The 25516-nt window shown below is 42.5% G+C and overlaps 1 protein-coding gene across 1 annotated transcript in view; it reads left to right on the top strand.

Annotated features, from left to right (window-relative positions):
• The first annotated feature begins 467 nt into the window (after positions 1-467).
• The window catches only part of CRADD (CASP2 and RIPK1 domain containing adaptor with death domain), a 179422-nt gene continuing 154373 nt past the window's right edge, over positions 468-25516 (top strand). Inside the window, exons 1-2 of the mRNA XM_065934211.1 lie at positions 468-594; positions 1851-2154. Of these exons, the coding sequence (XP_065790283.1) occupies positions 475-594; positions 1851-2154 (424 nt within the window). The 5' untranslated portion in view covers positions 468-474. The remainder of the gene's footprint in view (positions 595-1850; positions 2155-25516) is intronic.

Consider the following 25516-nt stretch of genomic DNA (forward strand, 5'->3'; position numbering starts at 1 on the left):
GATATAAAGGAATTATCTTATATTTGGTGGGGGTCGGGGTTAGGGGTAGGGGGGCAGATTATAAATAAATGATTAAGTAAAAGTTTTAGTAAGATAATGACACATACTCCAGATTAAAACAAAACTGGAACTAAGGGGATGAGGAGGTGAATGTTGAAATTTTAAACAGTTTGGTGGTCGAAACTGCTGCTTTGAGTAACCGTGGTCCTGGAAGCCCTCCCTGATAAGATGAATTTTGAAGCCCAACTATCTGTCAATTGAGTACAAGACCCAGGTGGAGATAATGAATTAAAATGCAATTATCCAACTACTCCTTTCCTTATTATCTAAGGAAATGATAAACGATGCTGTTTTCCACCTCCAGGTGGTTATTTTATTTACCCGCAGCAAACATGGCAGAAAAGGCTTCATCCTGGGCCACCAATAAAGATGACCACAGTACTTCCTGTGCTTGCCCTTAACAAAGATGGAGTCATGACTTCCTGTTCAGGGGTTCTTTGCCTTCAACAAAGATGGTGCTTATGGTACAGGTTCCCTGACAGTTTGGATTCCGGTTGCAGTTTTTCCCCCCCACTAAGATACGTGTTTGCAGACGTAAGTAACAGGAAACTGGCAACCCCCTATCCATCTTTTCTCAAGGACCCCGCGCCGTGGCGTCTGCGGCCTGGTCCCTGTGCGGCTCCCACGCTCGCTAACGTCTCGCGGCGTTTTGGAGGCGGCCGGGTTGGGGTGGCGGTGAGGGTACCAGGGCCGCTCTGCCTTCGGTCCGCTCTGCAAGTCATTCCCAGCACCCTTTTTTTAGCGGGTCAGGTTTCCCGAAAATCTTTCGTAGTTCTTCCCGTTCCTAGTACCACAGAGCTTCAGCTGCTGAGGAAGGGAATGAAAAGAAGTTCCAGAAGGGCGGGGGCCGCCAAGGTGCACACCCCTCTGCTCACCTGCCGCCTCTTAGGGTCGCCCGCCTTGCTGGTACTTTCTGTTACTTTCTGTGTCACGAAGCCCCACCTGCCGCCCTCGCGGCCCCTCCCCGCCACTGACTCTCCTAGCCATTGCTCTGCTCACTGGCGCTGTGCTCTTGGAAACAAGCCTTCAATGAATGGTGTGTGGATTGTTTTGTTTTATTTTTAGTCTTTTAAAGGAAAAAAAAAACAACCAAACACCCACAACGTTAAATGTCCCATACATGTGTGACCATGATAGTGTTGTGATGGAGATTTGAAATCCTTCCAGACAAGGGCTGGCACTTGAGATTGTAGATATAAAATGTATACCGTAGACAGGGCATGAACGCTTCATGTTTTCCTTGAAGGCAGTGGTGTATAGGCCTTTTCTTTTAGGGAAAATGACCCTTAAATTTACTGGTACTTGCCGGTTTCTGGCCCCACTCCCAGTTGTTGGTCAGGTTCTGCAAAAGCACACGGTCTAAAGGGCACTTGCGTGCACCTAAGCCGTTTCTGCAGTGGTGGGTGTCTCTGATGACATCAATGTTAAAAGCACTATTTCTTCGCAAGTTTTTTAGAATGAAATGCTCCTCTGTAATCCTAAGATAAAAGTTGCTTTTTAAACAGGGTCTCTGATCCACTTTCCCCCAAATCTCTTTATAGAACAAGGAATGGAGCTAGGTTCCCATTGTGTAGAAAAGAAAAACTGAGAAGACGATTCATGTTCAGTGCTGTTCATCATGTCCTGAACCATTCAAAATGAATTCAACTTGGCTTAACAGCCACTGTGGCCTGGCGCTTTGCTAGGGTTCAAAGATGTCCATGACCTTAGGGAGTTTACATTGTAAGACACTATCTTTAGAGGCTCATCAGACTTCCTGTGATCTGAGTTACCATTTTGTCTCTTCCCAGGGGGAAATGGAGGCTAGAGACAAGCAAGTGCTTCGCTCCCTTCGCCTGGAGTTGGGTGCAGAGGTACTGGTGGAGGGGCTGGTCCTCCAGTATCTTTATCAGGAAGGGGTCTTGACAGAAAGCCACGTTCAAGAAATTAAAGCTCAAGCCACAGGCCTCCGAAAAACAATGCTACTGCTGGATATCCTCCCTTCCAGAGGTCCTAAAGCCTTCGATGCATTCCTAGATTCCCTGCAGGAATTCCCTTGGGTAAGGGAGAAGCTGGAGAAGGCAAGAGAAGAAGCCGTAGTTGAACTGCCTGCAGGTAGGCCTCAAAAAGTTCACTCCAGGCCAGCTCCAAAATTGTTGGAACTACGCCCTTTGGATTTGAAGTTGAGATTTTAGTCTGGGTGGAGCTCGGTGGATCCTGTAAGTGGGTAAAGAGTTTGGTCTGAAGGCACATGCTGTTGGAGAGACCAGATGAGGAGATGGAATTATGAAGTGCAGGGAAGGATGGAGAGGGTGAGGAGAGAACTCAGAGGATACATTTAGAAATACTTCCAGGGAAAGTTGGCAGGTCACTTGGGAGGCATGCTGTCATCTGAGAGCCAGGTCATATCTTAGTCCTTGGCATTGGGAGCCATTTAGAAAGTGTAGATGGGAAAGCAGGCTTTAGGCTTCTTGATAACTGATTCGTGGGGTGCCAGAGCGGCTAGCTGGAAAAGGTCAGACTCATGAAGGAGACAGCCTCGAGGAAGGCACGCCTTTGCACCTGTTCCCTTGGGCTGTCCTGCATGGCTAATGGGAATTATTTGGAAAGCTGGCTTAGTTTGTTTTTAAAGGCTATTGATTTAAAGGCATCCTTTTTAGTTTGGCTTTGTTCAAACACCCAGAGTATTTAATTTTATAAGGACAGCAGTTTTTTGGGGTGGGCAGGGGGTGTCTCAGTTTGATTTTAAGGAAAGTTGGAAGCTATGGAAAAGAGAAACAGTCCTGGTGCTATCAGCCTGGCTTGTAGCAGGAAGAAGATGTGATAGGAAATACTTGTTACATGCTTGACATTTCCCTGTCTTCTACTTTCTGCAGAGACTGAGGAGCAGAGAACTGAACTGGCAAAAAAAAAAAAAAGGAAGGAAAAAAGAAAGCTAAGGTTTTTACAGCAAAGATAGTTAGAACTACTCCAACTTAGGGGTCCCCAGAATTTGTTGTTGCTGTTTTTTAAACTCCAATATACTGGTAAACAAACAAACAAACACAAAACATACCAGTAATAAAAATATCACTTGTGGCTTAGCTGGTAAAGAATCCGCCTGCAATGCAGGAGACCTGGGTTCAATCCCTGGGTTGGGAAGAATTCCTGGAGAAGAGAAAGGCTACCCATTCCAGTATTCTGGCCTGGGAGAATTCCATGAACAATATTAGTCCATGGGGTCGCAAAGAGCTGGATATGACTGAGCAACTTTCACTTCACTTTGTTATTTTTGCCCCATGGTCCTCATATTTTGAATGATTTTCCAGACCACATGTATTAAATAATACTGATTAATTCTTCTCTTTTTATTAATGACATATGTCTGAATATTTGATCTGTATGAGATAACTGGTTGACTTAGGAAGGCCCTGTAAAACCCCTGTGGAAAAAGCAAAAATATTTTCATTTCATTCAATTGAATTCAATATTTATTTTCAAATTGGATTATCCTTACAAAATAAAATACTCCAGGTGTGTGAACAAAGCCAAACTGAAGTAGCTAAGATGTTTCTACCACTTAATTGAAAGCAGAATAAATAACGTAGAAGTGGGGAAATGGTAAAAGAAATGTTAGGGAGTCCATGTTACATGGTATTTAACTTAGAGGTTCCTCTTGGCAATACATATTTGGAAACAACAGAACAGGCAAACTGAAAGCTTATTACTACCAAAATATTTAATTTAATTTCATAATCATTGTAGATGTTGTAAATAGTACTTTTGTATGTTGTTCAAAGAGGTGTGACCCCATTTTCATTTCTTGCAGTTCATTCAAAGAACAATAAAAATTGAAATTATTCTTTTACTAATGTGAAAGTTAACAGAGATGTTGAAGAAAAAAAGTTGTTTTTTTTTTTTTTTTTTAAGTGAGCAGTATAAATCATTAGAGTGGGGGAAAAAACTGAAGTTTGGAAAAATAACATTAATTTGTTAATTCTGTGGAAGTGGTCAAATGGAATAATAGGTTGGCTGCTGCACAAATGAAGTCCTCTTCATTGTTTTACTTCTTGTTGAGTAACACTGCTATTGAAAGAAATGCCCTGAAGAGAGAGTTTGATTTATGTAATGTTCTGTGTACCTCCCATAGTGGCAATTACTCAAACTCACTTTTTAAATAGTTTTTGTTAATTATTGAATATTTTTAAGTAAGATTACAAAATATAATAAAGTATGAAGAATAATGGTAAAGTGAACAGCTATTTCCCTGTGACTCAGTTAAAAAAAATTTTTGCATGGCCTTTGAGGACCCCTGGGTGTCCTCCCAATCTTAGCTCATCCCCAGCCTCCACTCACTAATAAACCATGAATTTCGAGTTTATCATTCCATTCTTCACTTTGTAATTTTCCATTTTATAAAAATCACTTTTAAAATCAACATATGTTATGGAAAATTCACTGCACCTTAGGTTTCAGCACTATCTATGTATGTAAGGCATGGAGGAAATGATATACTTTAAAGGAGTTGTTAGTTAACAGCCTTCTTTATTTGAGACCTTCAACCTTAAGTTTTATATTAATTATTTTGATGGCAATATTTTAATTATACAATTAAATTAGGACTGAATTGGAAACCTATTTAAAAACATTCTATGAAGAGTACTAGACTTGAAATGCCTTCTAGTTTAATGTCCTGTAAAACTTGCAAATGGACCCAGAGGCCTATTTCTCAGGATCCCTGTGCTTCTTTGGTGTTGTAATGGAGTAATTTTAATAAGCTTTTAAATAGTTCATTGAAATTTTTTAAAAAGCATGTTTGAATTTTGAGGAATTGGAATGTAGAAAAATGTGGTGCTTATATATATGTGGGTGTATACGTGAATCTGTTCTGACTTCTTACTCATTTTGGTTGCAAATATTAATTAATTTGTGTAGGCTTGGTGGTCTCCTCTTGGGAGGCTTTGAAAACAAATGGGGAGGAATGACTTTCTCTTAGGCCAGGAGGTCAATCCTGTTTGACCTGAATGAACTGATTTTATTTTATAAAAAATTTTCTTGTTTTGGTCTTCTTGTTTGGTTCTTGGTTTTCCTTTTGTTTGTCTGGTTAATCTTTGTGTTTGACTTGTAAACTTTGAGCTACCTCAAAGGCCATATTTGGTGATTAATTCTAGTTAGTTGCTTTTAATTTATTTTCTGGGTGTCATTTTTTAGAAAAGAATCAAGTTGTATCTTGATCCTCTCTGTTCTTCTAAACTGTGCCCCCAGGAAATCCCAAAACATAAAAACAAAAAAGCAAACACCAAAGAAAATACTTTAAATCTTTGATGGTCTCCGAATATGCCTAGATAACGGGTATTCCTATTTCTGTTATTGTGTATTTTTTAAAAAGCCCAACACGTTAATGGATGATTGACTTCTTGTTTTTCTCACCTTATAAAGACTTTTATGTTTTAAAAGAGGAATTCTGGTGATAAAATGACTTAATCCATCTTGGCACCATGGAAGGAACACTTCACAGTGTGTCCCTTACTGGCCAAGGTCACACACTAGACACTAGATCAGCTGGAAATCCTCCCTGGGCTCCTGACAGGTCACTGAGAGGATGAGGACAGTGCTGAATCGGGGTAAACGTGCCATGTGCTTGCCTGCCTGGCTGCCCGCTACTCATGGGCCTCTGTCTAGGCTGACAAGCTCATGCGGGTGCCTGAGCTAATCTGGATCTGGAAAGGAGGTTTGTCAGCAGCCTGGTCTCACCAGCTGGTGGGACTTAGCCTTAAGTCATGGTGGGAGGGACTTGTGGGCCCAAGGACTCTCTGTTCTACCATGTTGGCCCGGGCTGTGGGACTGGGTCTCTGCTGTGATTCCCACTTAACAGTCAGCCTGGCAACTCTTCTTTTAATTCCAGTCCTTTTTAGGCTCAAGAGTTTTTTTTTTTTTTCTTCCTTCCTCATTGGGCTAAATTTCTGCTTTTATAGTCTCTTAGCCACCAGCAAGGATGAAGGACAGATACCTTGGAATGCAGCTCATCACCTCCTGAATTAACATCAGATGCCTGCTGGAGTAGCTGTCCTGGGGCTGACATTTGTTGTAACTTTGCCTGAGCTGGTTCTCGCCATGGACCCTTGCCCTGTACTGTGTGGGTGCCATCACCAGAGCAGGATGTAGGACTGGCTTGTTTCCCCTCTACCCCAGAGTCTCCAAGACTCAGCCTGTCCATTTTGGAGCTGGCCTTGTGTGACCACGCAGAACCACACCATCCACTGTTTCGGGATATATTCAGGCTGTCAGATGTATACTTGGATACACCTGAAGTTACTGAGCAATAAAGGGAAAAAGAAAAACCTGTAGGTATTGTAATAGGTTTATTAGAGAGATTTCTAGGGTGGGATTTTTGAATCATACCATGAATTCGTACGTACTCTGGGGCTTCCCTCATAGCTCATTTGGTAAAGAATTGTCTGTAATGCAGGAATCCACCTGCAGTGCAGAGCACCCTGGTTTGATTCCTGGGTCCAGAAGATCCCCTGGAGAAGGAAATGACAACCCACTCCAGTATTCTTGCCTGGAAAATCCCATGGACAGAGGAACCTGGTGGGCTGCAGTCCATGGGATTGCAAGAGTGAGACATGACTTAGCGACTAAACCACAACCTGGGTATCGTAAGTTCAGTGTTGATCTTAGTTCATCAGACTCATGGTGTGTCCAGACCCTTCCTCTGTGGCTGAGTAGAGTTCACTGTACTCCTCGTGCTAAAGGCAGAGTCTACAGTGAGCCCGAGTGTCTATGTATCTCTAGCACAATTACCGTATGCTTCTTGAGGACTAAGTAAGTGCCAGGCACTAGTTAATAAAGACACAGGAAGGCTCGCCAGATCAACTAAGAAGATCCATTCATTCATTTGGCAAATATTCATCTTGACCACGTGGCAGACATTGGGTGCTAGGGGTACTGTAGTAAACAAAGCTCCCGCTCTTCTGGACTCCTACTATTCTGTAGTCTCATGCGGACAGACAACAAACAAGTGAATGAACAATACATCAGGTTGAGAGTGCTTCTTCAGAACAGCTTGCGAGGTGGTGAGGAGGGGCTTTCCACAGTATGTGGGGTGGTCAGAGGAAGCTGCTTTGATGGGAGGACATTCAGCAGAGACCTGAATTCTTCAGCAGAGTGGATGCCTGGAGGAAAAGCTTTCAGATAGAGGGGACTACAAGTGCAAAGGAACTCAAGTGGGAGCCCTGGAGACAGCGTGGCTAGAGCACAGAACTTTCTGGGAGAATAGCCTTCCTTTCGGAGAGATGCTGCGTCCCATGGCTGGTCGCTAAGGCCCGGTCTCGGCTGTCTGTCGTTCTGCTTCCCAGAATGTGAGATGCGTGCACAGCCATGATCTTGGGTGGTTCTTAGAATGATTTCAGGTGATATGTGGGCATGGAATTAATCCTCTTTTAATCCAAGGGGAAACCTCCATTGGTACAAATATTTCTGTTACACCTCTTGCAACCCTTTACAAGTTTTCTTCTTAATAGACTGAAAAAGCTCCTCATGCTTAAAGCCTTTTGTGGACAACAGTATTGAGTTAGAATTCAGTTGTTTTGCTTTTTTTTTTTCTTGTATTATTGTAGTGGCTTTCTTCCATTTATGACAAGTAAAACAGGCTTCTATTTTTGAAGTTCCTTTAAAACACGTTGTATTTAAAAATGAGTTAACATAAAGGAAAATACTAAGCAAATAATGATGTTATGAGATACAGCAAAAAGTGTGAAGATGTTTTTCATGTATTTGCTCTTTTAAAAAGAGCAACGGGAGTTTGGGGACAGGAAGCTTAGTGTGGCTGGCATAGTTGGGGCAGAAAGGCTCCAAGCATTGTTCAGACAGAAGATAACATCTAGTCAAGGTACTTTACTGTTTTGCTTATTCAGTGGATGCACAATGACTGGCAACTGGTTAAATTTACTTGCAGAATTGTGAGAATGACTTAATTTTAAGTTGTCTCAATTGTAAATGCCTTCATTTGCTAATGTAATAAGGTAGCAAAATGGAGAAACATCCTGGTATTCTGCACTTTAAGATTGGGAAGGTAATGATCATAGATCATTTAATTTTTCCCTGAGAAAATCGAGTGCTAGGGAGATGAAGGCAACTTGCCCACAATCATACAGCTAGTTAATGTAATTTGTTGCCAAGACCAGAACCCAGGCCTCTTGACTCTGGGTTTAGGACATTTGCTATTTAATTTTGGCTCCCTACTGGCTGAGAAATGGAACTGTATTAAGCTGTGGTGTTAATAATCAAAATTAGCCTTTAAAAATTGTACTTATGTTTTTCTCTTCATTTTAAGGGGAGAATTTCAAAGGCTTTTTGAGGTATACTGGAGTGAGATTTTCCTAAAATATCTTATTCTTATCGATACCAATTTTAATCATTTAAAAGGAAATTTTGATGGTTCAGCCCTACATTGTCAGAAGGCTCCTCCTCCCACCCATCCCTCCCCTCTTCTGCAAGGCTGACATAAAGGAAGAGCGGAAGACTTTTATCAAGTATTTATGGGACTGATGAAATAATGCATCTGTTGGCAGCAAACTGCAGCTCTTTCTAGGAACAGCAGACCATGTGACAGGTCTCTCCCCAGCAGGGATGCCTCCATATCACTCTAAAAAATGAATTTAATGTTATCTCCTTTTTGAAATTCTCCCTGTGGTATTTGTTTCTCTCTCCTGTGGATGTATGGGTCACTTGGCTATATCAGTCATGCTACTGACCATCAGGGTTGATTTAGCTCAATGTTTTTCAACTCTGGCTTAAAACAAAAAAAAGCAACCAATGAACCTCAGTATTTGCCCCAGGCCAGTTCATGCCAAAATCTTTGGAGGTGGGGTCTGGGCAGTGGTGTTAAAGACAGAGGTGCATACACAGGCATGAACACTTTCCTAGGTAATTTTAAAGTGCCGCCAAGGTTGAAAACCTAAAGACCTCACCATCGGATTGGGCTCCTTTTTCACCTGTTGCTTCCCAGGAACGGGCCTCCCAAAGCTTTGTGCTTGCTTGAAGAGTTGCTCTTATTTTCAGGTGGGGGACCTTGAAGGGAGGTAGGAATGGAGATATAGAAGGATAGGTAATTTTGTTTTAAATCAGGGCTCACCATTGTTTTTAATTCTTTGAATTCTGTGAACAGTGTAGCTGAAGAATGTTCTAGCATTTCACACCCCATGCAGGTGTGAGTCTACTACCAACATTAAACTCCATCAGAGCTCTGTGGGGATTCATAGGCTATGTGTTCATGGAGAAAAACTGATGGGAGGGTTTTGAATTATCTGGTGAATTTGGATTTGGGGGAATTACTTTCATTGTCTGTTCACATTGTTTGGTAATTACAGACCGCCCACAATACTGTGAGCGCTGGAGATCAAGCTGTGTCCAAATGGGGACAGAAGCTGCCAGCAGAGAGTGAGTTGAGTGTTGCTATCAGCCTTATGCTTGCGTGCATGCTCAGTTGCTTCAGTCATGTCCAACTCTTTGTGACCCTGTGGACCATAGCCCACCAGACTCCCCTGTCCTTGCGATCCTTCAAGGCACGGATACTGGAGTGGGTTGCCGTTTCCTCCTCCAGGATATGTTCCCAACCCAGAGTGAACCTGTGTCTCTTCCATCTTCTGCATAGGCGGGCAGCTTCTTTACCACTAGCACCACCCGGGAAACTGTCAGCCTCAGAGGGAGCTGATGGTGGCTTAAGGATGGATGAGAGGAGGAGAGGCACAAATTGCCAGTCGTAAAGACTGCGACTGGCTTGGTCTGTCTGTCTGCCCACAGTTTCAATTTATAATAAAAAACAAATTTTAGTCTTTTCTGTGTCTCACAAGATCTTCAAGTAATACCAGTGGAATAATAATCACAGTATTTATTGGGGGCTTACTTTACTATGTGCCTGGCACTGTGCCAGGATCTTTGCATTTATTAATTCGTTTAATCCTGACAGTAACTTGATGAGGCAGAAGGCATTATTACCCTCACTCACAGAGATGTTAAGTCACTTGCTCAAGGTTATACAACGTAGTTAAGCCTAATTTGGAATCTAGAGACTTTGGCTTCAAAGACTGCTGATTCATGTCCTGTAAAGACACTTTCTCAAAATTCTCATTTCTCTCCTCCCTAATTCTGAGAGCCTGTGGTGCTTCAGAGCCTGTTATCTACCAGTCCGCTTTCTTCTCCTTTCCCCTACTTCAGGCTGTCTCAGAAGTGCAGCGTCAGGGACTTTTCTTTCTCTTCCCCACCTATTGTCTAAAGACTAATTCCTGGTTGGTCTCTTTCTCCTGCATCTCTCACTTTATCCTTTTATTTTAGGGGGAGGAGTAGGGTGTAATGTGAGAGTAAAAAACAAAAAAAACCCCCAAAACCTCAATCTTCTTGGCTATGGTCAGGAGATGGTGCATTGGCTCTCCTAACCCTGGAATCAGGCTCCACTTCTGCAGCTCCTAAATCATGCTATGGAAAGTCATCAGTTGCAATAACCAGCTTTTCTGGTGACTTGGCCTCAGAGTTAAACTGTACGTTTAGCAAGGTAGTGTTCTCTTTTTATGGGTATAGTTCAGACTTGCAGGCTGCTGTTGTAGCTAGCTGCAGGAATGTTTGCCTTTACTTAATTTTAATAGGCAGCTGTGTTTATACTTGTTCCTCAGTTTGAGCAGTAAGGAGTATATGAATATGATTCTTTGGAGGACTTCTACCCCAGAAGGGAAAAAAGAGTACATTGTCCTTTTCCAAACAGTAAATTTTAATTGAGAAGGAAATGTAACTTCTAGAAGAAGTTTGGGGCAGGTTTTAGTCTTAGGCTTTATTTTTGTTAGTGTTATAAAAGAAATCTTAACTCCTTGTGAGAAGTGCCAAGTTGACAATTCCTGGAAATATTCATGTTCTATTTATGCTCAGCACCAAAGCAGAGAGGGTGGCAACGCTGTTACCAAAATAATACTGCTGAGATGTAGTAAGTGGCAAACAAGAGGCTTGTGGTTTTATAACCTAAATATAAGACTTTGAAAGCATCTCTCAGCCCCCCATTTGTCCATAAGGTGTATGGGGGCTGGGTGGTAATGGTGCTGTTGTTATGGAGAATTCAGAACAGTCAGAGCATGTCTTCTGGGACTTGTTCTGTTGTCAGAATTGGGGACAGTTAGAGCCAGAAGGTACCTTAGAAACTTTACAGATGGGGAAACTAAGGGTCAGTCAGACATGTATGTGGGGCCGCTGGCTCAAGCAGTAGACCTCTTGCTAACATAAGCAAAAGTAGGAATTTCTCTAACACGCACTGGGTAGCTCGCAACCTAAAAAGAGTTGCTGAAGCTCCCGGACTTGGTAAGGGCAGGGGTGAGGCAGCCCTGGGGGTTTCTGGGCACTGATGACTGTCTGCAGCTCAGTTCCTCCCCTTCGTCTTCTTCCAAGGTTCAGAGTCCGGTTAGCTTGCGCTGAGTCCCGAGCCCTTCCCTTAGGACACCAGAGTCACGTGGAGTGAGGGAGGGACAGTTCCACAGGAAGAGGTGAAAGCTGATTGGGAAATGTCGGCTGTACTGTATCACTCCTGTTCCTTTTATTTTTAACAGGTTCCATGTTTGTGGGCCTGGAAAGAAGTGGTAGCCCTTTAAGGGAGGAGAATATTCTATATCTTATTTCAGCAGGGTCTCAGTTGAAGGCCAGGGATGGTAGGAAGAGTAAAGGAGAACAGTTTTGAAAGAAGATAGGTCTTCTGAAACCTTTTTGATAGATACAGATTTTCAATAGGTATTCAATATCTATTTGAATAGGGATTAATCAGTAAAAATCAGAAGATATTGGGGAAAAAATGGATTGAGCATGTTGAAGTAGAGAGTAGGTTAGAAAGAGAATTTGGATAGAGTTCTAGCCTCAGGGCTTTATATATATATAAACTTTATCTTCATAGAGCTTTAAAGTAGGTACATTATCATTATTAGATAAATTTCCCAAGTTCACACAGTTCAGTAGTAGCAGACCTCACATTTGAACAGTGATGCTCTGGTCCGCCAGTCTTATTGATCACTAGGTAATCCTACTCTAATTCCACTTCTTGGTTCTGGTTGGAGTCACATGTCTTAGATGAGCTGACCTGGGCTAGTGACAACTTCTTTATTTTCTGACCCTTTCTTGCCTTGGGTCTCACCTGTGGCCAATATTTGCATTGATTTTTTTAAAACAATTTACCATATAGGAAATTGAAAGAAATACCAAAAAAGATAAAATATGTTTTCTAAGAAATGTGATTAGACATAGATTTTAAAAGAGATTGGCATGGCAATTTTTGTTTGTTGACTCTTTATTTCAATTTCTTTTTATTCTTAATTAGTCATTTGATGGTGGCATGGGAAAATGTGCTTCTTCAGGCCTCTCATATTTGTTTAAGAGGCCTTTTATTCCTTCATGTGCCTGCCAGAGTCCATTCTAGAGACAAAAACCACATAGTAATTTGAATAAGGAAAATTTAATATAAAGCATTACACATTAGTAAAAAGTTAACAATGCTTAACTACTAATAGGGTGAAAGAGGTCTCCAAGGAAAATAGGAATAACAAATGGAAGAAGCTAAGTTTTTCAAGGGCTGAAGGGGAGTACAGGATGCAGGCACTAAGAACTTGCAAGAGGCCCCTTTCCACCCCCAAGACTGAGGTTCCGACCTCACTGAAGATGAAGTAACTGCCACATGAATATGCAGCGTGCTGGTGGCCAGTGAACTTGCTCAAAGTTGTATTGGAACTGGTTTGTAAGAGCAGCTTACCAGGTTGAAACTTGATAGAGAATGCAGTAGTACACTTTAGAGGGGATAAAAGTGAAAATGAAAAATGAAAGTGTTAGTCGCTGAGTCATGTCTGACTCTTTGTGACCCCAAGGACTGTAGCCTGCCAGGCTCTTCTGTCCATGGAATTTTCCAGGCAAGAGTACTGGAGTGGGTAGCCATTCCCGCTCCAGGGAATCCATTGCAGGCAGATTCTGTACCGTCTGAGCCACCAGGGAAGCAGAGCATCCCAAACTAGGATGAAAAGCCCCTTCCTCTGCAATTGTCTTGCAGGATCTCACCAGTACCCTCTATTGATGAAAACTAACACTGTACCATCTGACAAAGGAGAAATGTTTCCAGGGTCCGGCCCCAGTATCGTGAAGCAGGACAAAGAGGGTAAATTTAGAGCTAAGAAGCAGTATGTTGGGGTTTCCCTCGTGGCTCGGGGGTACAGAATCTGCCTGCAATGCAGGAGACTGTCACAAGAGTCAGACAACTTAGCGACTAAACTGCCACCAAATCATATGTTGCTAATTGGTGACCCCATGAACCACAGCACACCAGGCCTCCCTGTCCATCACCAACTCCCGGAGTTTACCCAAACTCATGTCCGTTGATTCGGTGATGCCACCTAACCATCTCATCCTCTGTTGTCCTCTTCTCCTCCTGGCCCCAATCCCTCCCAGCATCAGGGTCTTTTCAAATGAGTCAGATCTTTGCATCATGTGGCCAAAATATTGGAGTTTCAGCTTCAACATTAATCCTTCCAATGAACACACAGGACTGATTTCCTTTAGGACAGACTGGTTGGATCTCCTTGCGGTCCAAGGGACTCTCAAAAGTCTTCTCCAACACTACAGTTCAAAAGCATCAATTCTTCTGTGCTCAGTTTTCCTTATAGTCCAACTCTCACATCCATACATGACCACTGGAAAAACCATAGCCTTGACTAGACGGACCTTTGTTGGCAAAGTAATATCTCTGTTTTTTAATATGCTATCTAGGTTGGACATAACTTTCCTTCCAAGGAGTACACATCTTTTAATTTCATGGCTGCAATCACCATCTGCAGTGATTTTGGAGCCCCAAAAAATAAAGTCAGCCACTGTTTCCATTGTTTCCCCATCTATTTGCCATGAAGTGATGGGACCAGATGCCATGATCTTAGTTTTCTGAATGTTGAACTTTAGGCCAACTTTTTCACTCTCCTCTTTCACTTTCACCAAGAGGCTCTTTAGTTCTTCTTCACGTTCTGCCATAAGGGTGGTGTCATCTGTATATCTGAGGTTATTGATATTTCTCCTGACAATCTTGATTCCAGTTTGTGCTTCATCCACCCCAGCATTTCTCATGATGTACTCTGCATATAAGTTAAATAAGCAGGGTGACAATATACAACCTTTACATACTTCTTTTCCTATTTGGAACCAGTCTGTTGTTCCATGTCCAGTTCTAACTGTTGCTTCTTGACTTGGGTACAGATTTCTCAAGAGGCAGGTCAGGTGGTTTGGTATTCCCATCTCTTTCAGAATTTTCTACAGTTTATTGTGATCCACACAGTCAAAGGCTTTGGCTTTAGTCAATAAAGCAGAAATAGATGTTTTTCTGAAACTCTTTTGCTTTTCCGATGATCCAGCGAATGTTGGCAATTTGATCTCTGGTTCCTCTGCCTTCTCTAAAACCAGCTTGAACATCTGGAAGTTCACGGTTCACCTATTGCTGAAGCCTGGCTTGGAGAATTCTGAGCATTACTTTGCTAGGGTGTGAGTGCAATTGTGCAGTAGCTTGAGCATTCTTTGGCATTGCCTTTCTTTGGGACTGGAGTGAAAACTGAACTTTTCCAGTCCTGTGGCCACTGCTGAGTTTTCCAAATTTGCTGACATATTGAGTGCAGCACTTTCACAGCATCATCTTTTAGGATTTGAAATAGCTCAACTAGAATTCCATCACCTCCACTAGCTTTGTTCGTAGTGATACTTCCTAAGACCCACTTGACTTCACATTCCAGGATATCTGGCTCTAGGTGAGTGATCACACCATCATGTGAATTGGTACACTTCTTCTGTAAAAAGATGATGGTAATAGGAATCACTGTAGTATTAATAATTACATAATTCACGAAATAGTTCTTAGAACCTGGTTTATTCATGCATTCATCAGGCCGCATTCATTGAGTATCTACTATTGCTGGCAGTTTTGCTAAGTTTTTGAGATTATGATTGAAGTATATTTCTTGTCATAATCTTGCAGAATCTATCTAACATAGTCTGCATGTGTGTGTGCTCAGTTGTGTCCAACTCTTTGTGACCCCATAAACTCTAGCCCACCAGGCTGTTGTGTCCATGGGATTTCCCAAGCAAAGATACTGGAGTGGATTGCCATTTCCTACTTCAGGGGACCTTCCCAACCCAGGAATCGAACCTGTATTTCCTGCATTGGCAGGCAGATTCTTTACTGCTGAGCCACCCAGGAAGCCTCTTGCATAGTCTAGATATGTGTTAATCCTCATGTGTTTATTGAAAGAATGGCTATAAAGATAAAGCTATGACCAACCTAGGCAGCATATTCAAAAGCAGAGACATTACTTTGCCAACAAAGGTCCATCTAGTCAAGGCTATGGTTTTTCCAGTAGTCATGTATGGATGTGAGAGTTGGACTATAAAGAAAGCTGAGCCCTGAAGAATTGATGCTTTTGAACTGTGGTATTGGAGAAGACTCTTGAGAGTCCCTTGGACTGCAAGGAGATCCAACCAGTCCATCCTAAAGGAAATCAGTCCTGAATATTCAATGGAAGGACTGATGCTGAAGCTGAAACTCCAATACTTTGGCCACCTCATGCGAGCAACTGACTCATTTGAAAAGACCCTGATGTTGGGAAAGATTGAAGGCAGGAGGAGGAAGGGACGACAGAGGGTGAGATGGTTGAATGGCAACACCGACTCAATGGACATGAGTTTGGGTAAACTCCGGGAGTTGGTGATGGACAGGGAGGCCTGACGTGCTGCAGACCATGGGGTTGCAAAGAGTCAGACAAGACTGACTGAACTGAACTGAACTAAAAGGCAGAGTCATATCCTCAAACAGTTTATTTATTTTTATTTTTTAAAAGGTTTTTTTTTTTTTTTTAAAAAAACTTACAGACGTCTTAGTTTCCGACTGGAGTTTGAACTCAGGGCCCCAGCAGTGAAAGCTCTGAATTCTACCAATGGACCACCATGGAATTCCCATCAAAGTATTTAAATTGTAACTGGGGAGAGGTGGAGGCAAGTGCATAAAGTGTAATATGGTGTTCTGGTTATCTTTTGCTTGGAACAAGCGACTCCAAAACTTAAAGGCTTTGCCCATGAATATGCAGTCTGAACAGGGCTCAGAAGGGACAGCTCCTTTTTGCCCCACCACATGCCAGCTGGGATGGTTTACCTGGGGCTGGAGGACCGGTTCCCCAAGTGGGCTGCTCACGTTTCTGGTAAATTGGTGTCGCTTATTGGATTCTTTCCACATCGGCTTTTGTACAGGTGGCAGGGGTGTTCCTCACAGTATGGTGGTTAACTTTCAAAAGACAGGAAGTAGCAACTGCTAGTTTAAGTCTTGCTTGTGGGTACTCTCATAGTGTTGACTTTCACTGTGCTCATTCAGTTAGGTGGTCCCGAAGCCCAGATTCAAAGAGAGGAGATAGAGACCTCACATTTCCAGGGGGCTGTGTTGATCATGTGGGGGACTTATAGACTCATCAGATATAGTGGTTTAAAATAAGTATATTTCTTATCATAAATGGGAAATCAGCTGCCCTACATGAAAGTGACTTGTAAATTAATAGCAAATGTTTTTTAATGTGTAATAAAAAATATGCTTTTAAAAGTGAAAATACATTTTTTCTGAATGAAATCCTTTTTTTTTTAAATAATAAAGGCTCCAGATAGATATAAAAAAGATGGAAATCACCCATAATCTTATTGCCCAGAGAGAACCATGGTTTATAATAAATGATTAGTGAAATGTAGTGTTTGGGTTTTTGCCATAGGACATTTCGTTTTAGAAGTTCTCTCTTTTTTGAACTCTAGTCATTTCTAAAAAGTTATTATTTACTTAATACCAACACTTAAATCCACATGATGCCAAATGGAGAAAAAAATCCAGAAGGTGTTATGTGTCTGTGTGTAAAAATATATTTATTTTCTTCAGAGAGTAAAACTTTCTGAATCAATTTGAAGTCGTCTGTTCACATTATTATTAAGGCCGGTTGTTATTTCAGTTAGGAGAGGATGGGGGTGGGGAGCATTGGACTTAAATGACCTTCTCCAATGACTCTTAAGGAACTATGAGTAGTAGTTTTCACTCTGCTGTTTAAAGTATTTTTCTGTTTATCTTTCTGTGAGTGTTCTATTTCAAAGTGTTTCATTAGATTATTATATAACCTGATTTTTTTCCAAGTCTCCTGTTCGTATGCATTTAAATACTACTGTATTTCTAAATCTTTCTTCATTGTTTTTCCCAAACTTTTGGGTTATAGGTGATTAAGGCTTTGCCTGTGGCATGTTAAGATATAAGTATATCCTTCGAATTGACTAGATTTGTAAATATGCAAATGTTCTGAATTGTAGATTAGATCCCCACCCTTGCACTTGGAAAGGCATTCCTAGTAGCTTTTTTTTTAAAAAACAGAATCAGTATATTTCAAAGGAACTGTTAAAACCTTGGGCAGAGTAGTCATATCCTATCCCTTCTCACTTTTTATTACCAAGGTAAATTCCATAAACCATTGTAGGAGGGGCTATATAAGGCAGAGGAAAAAAAAAACTTATTTAAGAAACTCTAAAACTTTGCTTCCTGCATTATTTCAGCAAGCATTTTTTGAGTATCTGCCACGTGCCAGGAGTTAAACAGGTAAAAAAATTAAGGTATAATCCCTGCCCTCAGGGTGCTCCAGGTAATTGAGCTGATCCATGTGAAGTGCTTAGAATAGCCTGGCATATTTTACACATTGAGTTAATGTTCGTTGAATGTAAGAATATTAGTTATTGCTGTTATTGTCATTAGAGGTAACTGGAGTTGTTCTGTGTGAAAGGGACAGTGACATTTCTAGTTCGCCTGCAGTAAAACAGAATTGGGAAAGGCCCTAAAGAGCATGTGTGTACCTTACTATGTTGAGCATTAAGGGGGTAAGTAGAAGCTCATGGGGCAGGCAAAGGGGAAGGGCATCCTAGGTAGAGGTAACAGGAAGTGCCATGTTCCAGAGGCCGTGGCTGTATGTTGTGTGTGCCTGCTGCCTACTGAGGCGGTGGGGATGGCAGCTAGGGCTAGGGCTTCAGGCCCAGGACTGCTCAGCAGGGACCTTGAGTGCAATGGAAGGGTCCCGCAGGGGTGGGGCACAACTGATAACTTTTTTGAGAAAGTGATCCACAGGAGCAGACTTGCACTCAGCTCAGTCGGGAGCATATGGTTGGAAAGCTGGAAGCTGCTGGAATATTTCATATGAAAAACTGTTAAGACAAGGCACTGGCATTGAGGATCGAGAAAAGGGAAAGTGGGCTTGAGAGAGATTTTGGAGGAAGGACTAGTACAGGTGTTCTCAATGAGGGGATACGGCCCCAAGGAGGTAAAAATTGGTTGAGGTAATGTGAAAAATTCATAGATGTTACAGTGGTTTATGGTCTGTGAACTAGAGGAGTGGGGTGGGGATGGGTGAGAGGGTGGCTCAAGAGGCAGGGGATATATGTATGCTTATAGCTGATTCACATTGTTGTACATCAGAAACTAACATACTTCTGTAAAGCAATTATCCTCTAATTTGTTTTTTTAAAGGGCCACAGTAATAAACAGATACACAGTCACCCATGGTATTAAAACTTCATGGGAGGGATACAATTAGGAAAAAATATCGAGAAAGTCTCTTAGGAGACAATAATGAGAAATAAGGTTGAGAAGCACTGAATTGGAAGGACTTTGTTACTTGACTCAACTCTGAGGGAGAAGGTGGTTTCTGGGATGACGCCCAGATTTCCGGTTTGGACAGTTATTGGAATTCACCGAGACTGGTTACACAGGAGGCATGGTTGATGTACACGTTATGCTCATTGATTTTTAAGCTGGTAGTGACTCCCATTCATTGGGCACTTATTGTGAGCCAGCTCCTTTGGGTGCTTTACATTTGTCAATAGTGTGAAGTAGATACTATTTTTGTTTCCATTTTTTCAGATGAGGAAGCTGAGAGCCAGCCCCGGGCCAGTTAATACTTCCTTCAGTGAAAATGCTTGGTGAGCTTTTAGAGACATGGGTCTAGGTTCAGGATGAAGTCCTACCTTCTGTTTGTTGTTTGACCTTGGGGGATGTTTATTATTTTTTTCCCTGAATGTAATTCCTTTGTGTGTAAAATGCATCCTAGGTAGCCCAATGGAAAAGAATCTTCCTGCCAATGCAGGAGACTAAACGTAGGAGATCAAATTTGATCCCTGGGTCAGGAAGACTCTCTAGAGGAGGAAGTGGCAATTCCTGTATTCTTGCCTGGGCAATCCCATGGACAGAGGAGCCTGGAAGGCTGGAATCCATGGGGTCGAGAAAGAGTCAGATACAACTGAGCGACTCAACACACATGTTTGTAAAAAAGAGCTGCCTCGTTGCTTTTCTCCAAAAGTAGTTGTTCAGGTTAAATGAGAGGAAAAATGAACAAACCTTCTACAGCATAAGGTGCTGTGTGTATATAGGGAGTATTTTTAATGTTAGCTGTTATGTTGGTTGGTACCCCATGGTAAGGGGCTTCCCTGGTAACTCAGATGGTAAAGAATCCTCCTGCAACTTGGGATATCTGGGTTTGATCTGTGGGTTGGGAAGATCCCCTGGAGAAGGGAATGGCAACCCACTCCAGTATTCTTGCCTGGGGAATTCCATGGACAGAGGAGCCTGGCAGGCTACAGTCCACGGTGTTGCAAAGAGTCGGACATGACTGAGTGAGTTTCATTTCACCACATGGTAAATACCGTTTTCTCCCTTGCCATACCTCTTACCTTTCTCCTCTTTGTTCAGGTTTCTCCCAGACGTATTGGAAGACAGAATGAGAAACCCCCCACCCCACCCCCACCGCCATCCTGCCACCATTTTTGTTGCGTATCATCTCCTTCTTCCCCATTTATCCATCCCAGAAGATGACTCAGGAAGCTTTTATTTCTTGGGGTTTTCATGAACATCCTCCCATCTAAATCCAGTGATTTATTCTCACTTGACTTCTGCCACTTACAGCTGTTTTCACAGAGGTTATCAGTGACCTGTGGTTAAATCGATTGACTTAACTTTTCAGGTTGCCACTTGGCAACACCTGACATGTCTCGGCAGCATCTGACATGGGGGCCACTCCCTCTCTCTCATTCTTGATGTGGCCACCTTCCTGGGTTGTGTTTTTCCTCCTGTCTCTCCATCTACTGCTTCTTTCAACTTAGTCTGCTTGCTCTTAAATGCTTGTCTTCTCCCAAGTTCTATCAAATCCTTCTTCTCTCACTGGCACCGTTCTTCTTGGACAAAACCAGTCTGTACCCCTGATTAGATGACCACCTCAAAGTGAACTGCTTTTAAATCCCTGCCTCCAGCCCAAATAGATAGCTGCACTTCAGTCCTTGGTCCCTTAGCTCATTGTGACCAAATGACAACCCAACCTCTCACTCATCAGACTTTCTCCTTCTCAACAATACTTATTTTATCCAGTTCAAAAATATATTTCTATATATTCTCAATCAGAAGGTAACCTTTTTGTTGTTGTTGTTATTGTTTGTTTGTTTTAAGCACTTATTCCAGACACCATCTCTTTCTGAAAGCTTTGCCTGACCACTTCCTGGCTGGCTGAGAAACTCCTGTGTTTCCAAAAGACTTGGGGTACATTTCTGTTACGGTGCTTTCATACTGCAGTGGAATTTTGTCCTCCAGCAGGCAGTGAATTTGGCAAAGGCACGAATTTAGCTTTTCATCCTTACAGACCCAGAACCTAGCATGTTGCCGGATACCTAGTGGGGCTAACACATGTTGGTTGAATGAGTGAATCTGTGGTGGCCTTATTTGCTCCCACCTTCCTCTTAATCTCCGTATGCTGTAACTATTTATATTAGTTTGCTTGGGTTGCCACAATAAAATACCCAGAGCAGGTGGTTTAAACAACAGAAATTTATTTTCTTATAGTTCTACAAGCCAGAAGTCGAAGACCAAGCTGTGGGCAGGTTTGGTTTCTCCTGAGGCCTCCTCCTGGCTTGTAGATGATTGACCTACTGCCTCCTCTTCACAAGGTCATCCCTGTTATATGTGCATCCTGGGTGTCTCTCCAAGTGTCCTAATTTCCTCTTCTTATAAGAATACCAAGCAGGATTAGGGCCCCTTTATTGGCCACATTTTAACTCAAGTTACTTCTTTAAAGACTCCAAATACATCAGTCGTAGGTATTAGGGGTTAGGGTCTCAACATATGAATTTTGGGAAGATAAGTCAGCCCATAACACTATTATCACATTTTATGAAAGTTTATCTTATTTTTCAGCTTTTCCTCGATAGCCAGCAGATAATAACTGTTTAGTTCTTGACCCTCCATGAAAGTGATTCTTTGGCATTTCATAGTAGTTTCTGTTTAATGTTTGCTGGATGCTATTCATTAGCCACTCCTTTTACCAGATTTAAAACAGAATTTGCTCTGTTCTCTATGCAGCTTTAGGCTCTGACCCGTCTGTCTGGGTATTGATCCATTTTATCAGTGTTATTAGCAACTGCTGTAATAATGAAATCTCACATGGGTGGGTGTTCCCTAACTTTCTTCTTGCTGAAAATGCCAGTTGTGGAGGTACAGGGTAAGTACTGGAGTGAATACCATGCTCAGGGTCCCCAGAGCTGAAGCCCAGCTCTGCCCAGGGCCGTATCACTTTAAAGATGAGGGGACTTTGAAGACTGAACTGATATTCCTGGGAGCTCTGTACAAAATAAAAGCAGAAAGAAAAATCGCCCTGCCAACATGCACATACCGCAGTAGGCTTCTAATAGCACACTGTCCAGCAGTTTTGTGGACAGAGTAAGTAGCTTTGGTTCTTTAGTTCTGGGCTTGTCCATTAATCTTCTGTTTGGCTTTCTTACAGTTTAATCTACATCCTGTCCCCGAGGCTAGTCATTCACTGACATCCCTTTTGCCCTTTCATTTCCCACCAATGCCCAGGTGTCTTGGCCTCCTGCTTCTTTCTGTTACCACCCGCCCCAACCAGTTACTGCCCCCTCTTCCCTCCCAGTTTTCACCTCCTTTGGGTTCCTCTCCCCTCAGGCGACAGTCTTCTAATTTCTCATGGGCATCCCTTCCTCTTTTATTCACTTTCTATTCTTTCCTTCTTTCCGTCTCCAACGGCCTTCTTCTTTGAAAAACAGCCTGAACGCTTTCTAAGTTCTTTTTGACTTTTTGTTGCCACCTTGTCTTTGCTGTAAAGCAAGGGCTGGCAAACTGTGGCCAAGTCCTTGGGAGCCACAGACTGCTACCTGTTTTAGTTTGGCCTGTGAGCTGAGAATGGTTTTTCTATTTTTAAAGAATAGAAACAAAGACGAAACAAAAGAAGAAGATTTCTTTTGACCTGTGAAAATTATATGAAATTCAGAATTAGGGTCTATAAAGAAAGTTTGGCTGGAACACAGTCGTGCTTATCTGTTTATCTGTTTTCTATGGCAGCTTTCATGCCATGCCAGCAGAGCTGAGGAGTTGCACTAGAGACCTGGTGGTTCATGAAGCCCAAAAAATATTTACTCTTTGGGCCTTTACAGAGAAGGTCTGCCCATTCTTCGTATAAAGAGAGGGAAAGGCCAGAAAATAGCCTTGCATGACAGGAATCAGCTTTGTTTACCCTTCTTTTCTTGGTGCTTACCAGAGGGCCGGATTAAAGCTAATGCTTAGTTCTAAAATTGTTTTGAGAGTCAAAACTGGAGAGGCCTTTCTTCAGGGCAAACTTTTCCTGTGAAAGTATGTCATTATCTCTGCTGTTCCTTTTGACTAAAATTTTGCCAGAAGAGATTTGTCATACCAGTGCCATTGAACCTTTTCTTTCATTTCTAAAACTATACATAAGAGAAAATGAATTAGGTAAATTAAACAGATAAAACTCCTTTGTACTCTGCACATTCACACGAGGATTTAATTTCGGCTTATCCTGTATACTCACTCATGGTTTAGTCTCAAGATGTTTAAGTGTTGGGGTGATGAGATAATGTTAGCGTTTAAGTACTAACCACAGAAAGAGTTGAGCAAGGTTTGCAGTCATGAGCATTTGCCTTTTGTTCCCATCCACTAGGTATTTTGTGTATTTTTTTTCCACAACACCCCGCCTTGTCTTTGTTTTCATCTCCTTTAAAGGAAATTATCACTGAAACTCAAATCTCCTGACAACTAATGCCAGGCAAGGGTAAGAATTTCTTCCTGTTCATTCCTTGAGATAGCCATTGTGCTATTTCTGTCCATTATTCAGAAATTGGGCTGTATTGGGTTTCTCAACCCCTAAGGCATTTGTTAACAATACATTTTGGGTGTTCAGGGAGTCCTGTGGGCTCCAAAAGGCAGGAAAGGAGTTCATCAGAAATGGAAGGTAGAACAAGCAGTCTGCAGTCTGTACTACAAGAGATGGGTGACCTGTACGTGAAATTCTGAACAGTTAACAGCAGCTTACAAAGAAATACCAATGAACTGAGGTCCACCAGAGCATGCAGCACACAGGTGTGATCTCTGTGGAGGGGAGGGTAGAGTAGGGAGTGCTTCTAGGATAATTTTGGGTTTTAAGGAAGGTAGTCTTTGCTTGGGCTTCCCTGCTGGCTCAGACGGTAAAGAACCCACCTGCAATGTGTGAGCCTGGGTTCGATTCCAGGGTCAGGAAGATCCCCTGGAGGAGGGCACGGCAACCCAGTCCAGTATTCTTGCCTGGAGAATCCCGTGGACAGAGGAGCCTGGCAGGCTGCAGTCCATGGGGTTGCAAAGAGTCAGACACGACTGAGCGAATAACACCAACAGTTCTTCCTTACTGGGGAAGAAACGTGTCTGCCAGTCTAGACAAGGTAGATGCTTGAGTGCTATCTCCTAGACATCTTCTCAGGGTGGCTTGCTGACCATTAAACCCATGGCATTGCAAATGGAATGAGTTTTTCCCCAGTAAGTCCAGCTCTTCTTCCTACCTCTATAGTCTTCTCATCCACATCATTTTTGTTTTCTGAGTTACATACCTGCCCTGTTTACAAAGTACACTCTTGAATGAGTGGGTTCTGTGAGGAGAAAGACAACACATAGATTGTTTGACTCAAAAGAAGAATGTATTTATTTATTTTTTTAAAAAAACAAGAGGTAAAAGAGGGAAGATGAGTTGATGGATGATCTTGTTATCAAAGCACTGGATTTGGGCTTGATAGAGCTGCAGAGTGAGGCTTGAATGTGAGAAAACTGGCCTAGGGAGAGAGAAGAGCATCCCTCTAACTCCCATCTTCCAGGGCTTACTTCAGTAACTGCCCCCTATCCTCCAGATTTCCCCCCAGATTTTAGTTGTGATTAGAGACTTTAATTCCAATTCTCATCTTAACTAAGAAACTTCTTCCTGAGTTGGCTTCAGGTCGGTGCTGCTGCTGGGTCCTGAGAGTGGTAGGCTTTGGTGGGGGACCAAGAATCCCACATTTTAGGTGGCATCTGACTGTGGCTTAACTTGACATGACCCTGCAGTTTCCCTTGTGAGAGGGAAATGTCTCCACCTGTCCTTTGATTCCTTTTCAGGGTTCTTCATGCCCCCAGGTTTCTTAAAGCATGATTTACTTTGTCCCGCCATTCCTTCCATCCTTCCTCTACCCCTGCAAAACAAACGAGCAAACAAAAACCCTACAACTCTTCCCAGGCCAGTGCACTTTATTGGTACCGACCGTGGTGGCCTGCAGATGGGGACGCAGCTGTTGGTTTTTGGCATTGTTGATGGTTCTCTGCAGGGCCTTGAGAGCGGTGGCCCTGGACAAATAGGATAACCTCACCCACCCCGAGATCACTGGTTTTTCTGTACTGTGGACCATTCCGATTTGGTAAACTGGTGCTGGAGAAGGCTCTTGAGAGTCCCTTAGACAACAGGGAGATCAAACCAGTCAATCCTAAAGAAATCAACCCTCACTGTTCGTGGAAGGACTGATGCTAAGGCTAAAGCATCAGTACTTTGGCTACCTGATGTGAAGAGCCAGCTCATTGGAAAAGACCCCGATGCTGGGAAAGATTGAGGGCAGGAGGAGAAGGGGGCGACAGAGGACGAGATGGTTAGATGCCATCACTGACTCAACGGACATGAGTCTGAGCCAATTCCGGGAGATAGTGAAGGATAGGGAAGCCTGGAAGGCTGCAGTCCCAGGGCTTGCCAAGAGCTGGACTTGACTTAATGTCTGAACAATAACAACAAACTCTGATTCATTCCACAAATGGCTTAAATCATTTGCACTGTTTTGTTCAACTCAGGAAAGGAAAGCGTAGGCATTTTAATTGTTTTAGAAAGTGTTTCACACCTGCTGCAGACTCCCAGAGCCAACCAAATGCAGATTTTCGCTCCAAGGTTGCTGGCTGCGTGCTGTGTTCTTGAGAGTAGAAGTGAAAACAGCTGGACAGTGGACAAAAAAGCAGTTTTGCTTTAGAAAGAGGAGGGGAGCAAATAGGCTGCCCCTAAGTGTGCCATTTTGGCATGTGGATTGTTTTGGGCTCTGGACAAAAGAGCAGTTTTGC

This window comes from Muntiacus reevesi, chromosome 4 (assembly GCF_963930625.1).
Source record: "Muntiacus reevesi chromosome 4, mMunRee1.1, whole genome shotgun sequence".
In the NCBI taxonomy this organism is placed as follows: Eukaryota; Metazoa; Chordata; class Mammalia; order Artiodactyla; family Cervidae; genus Muntiacus; species Muntiacus reevesi.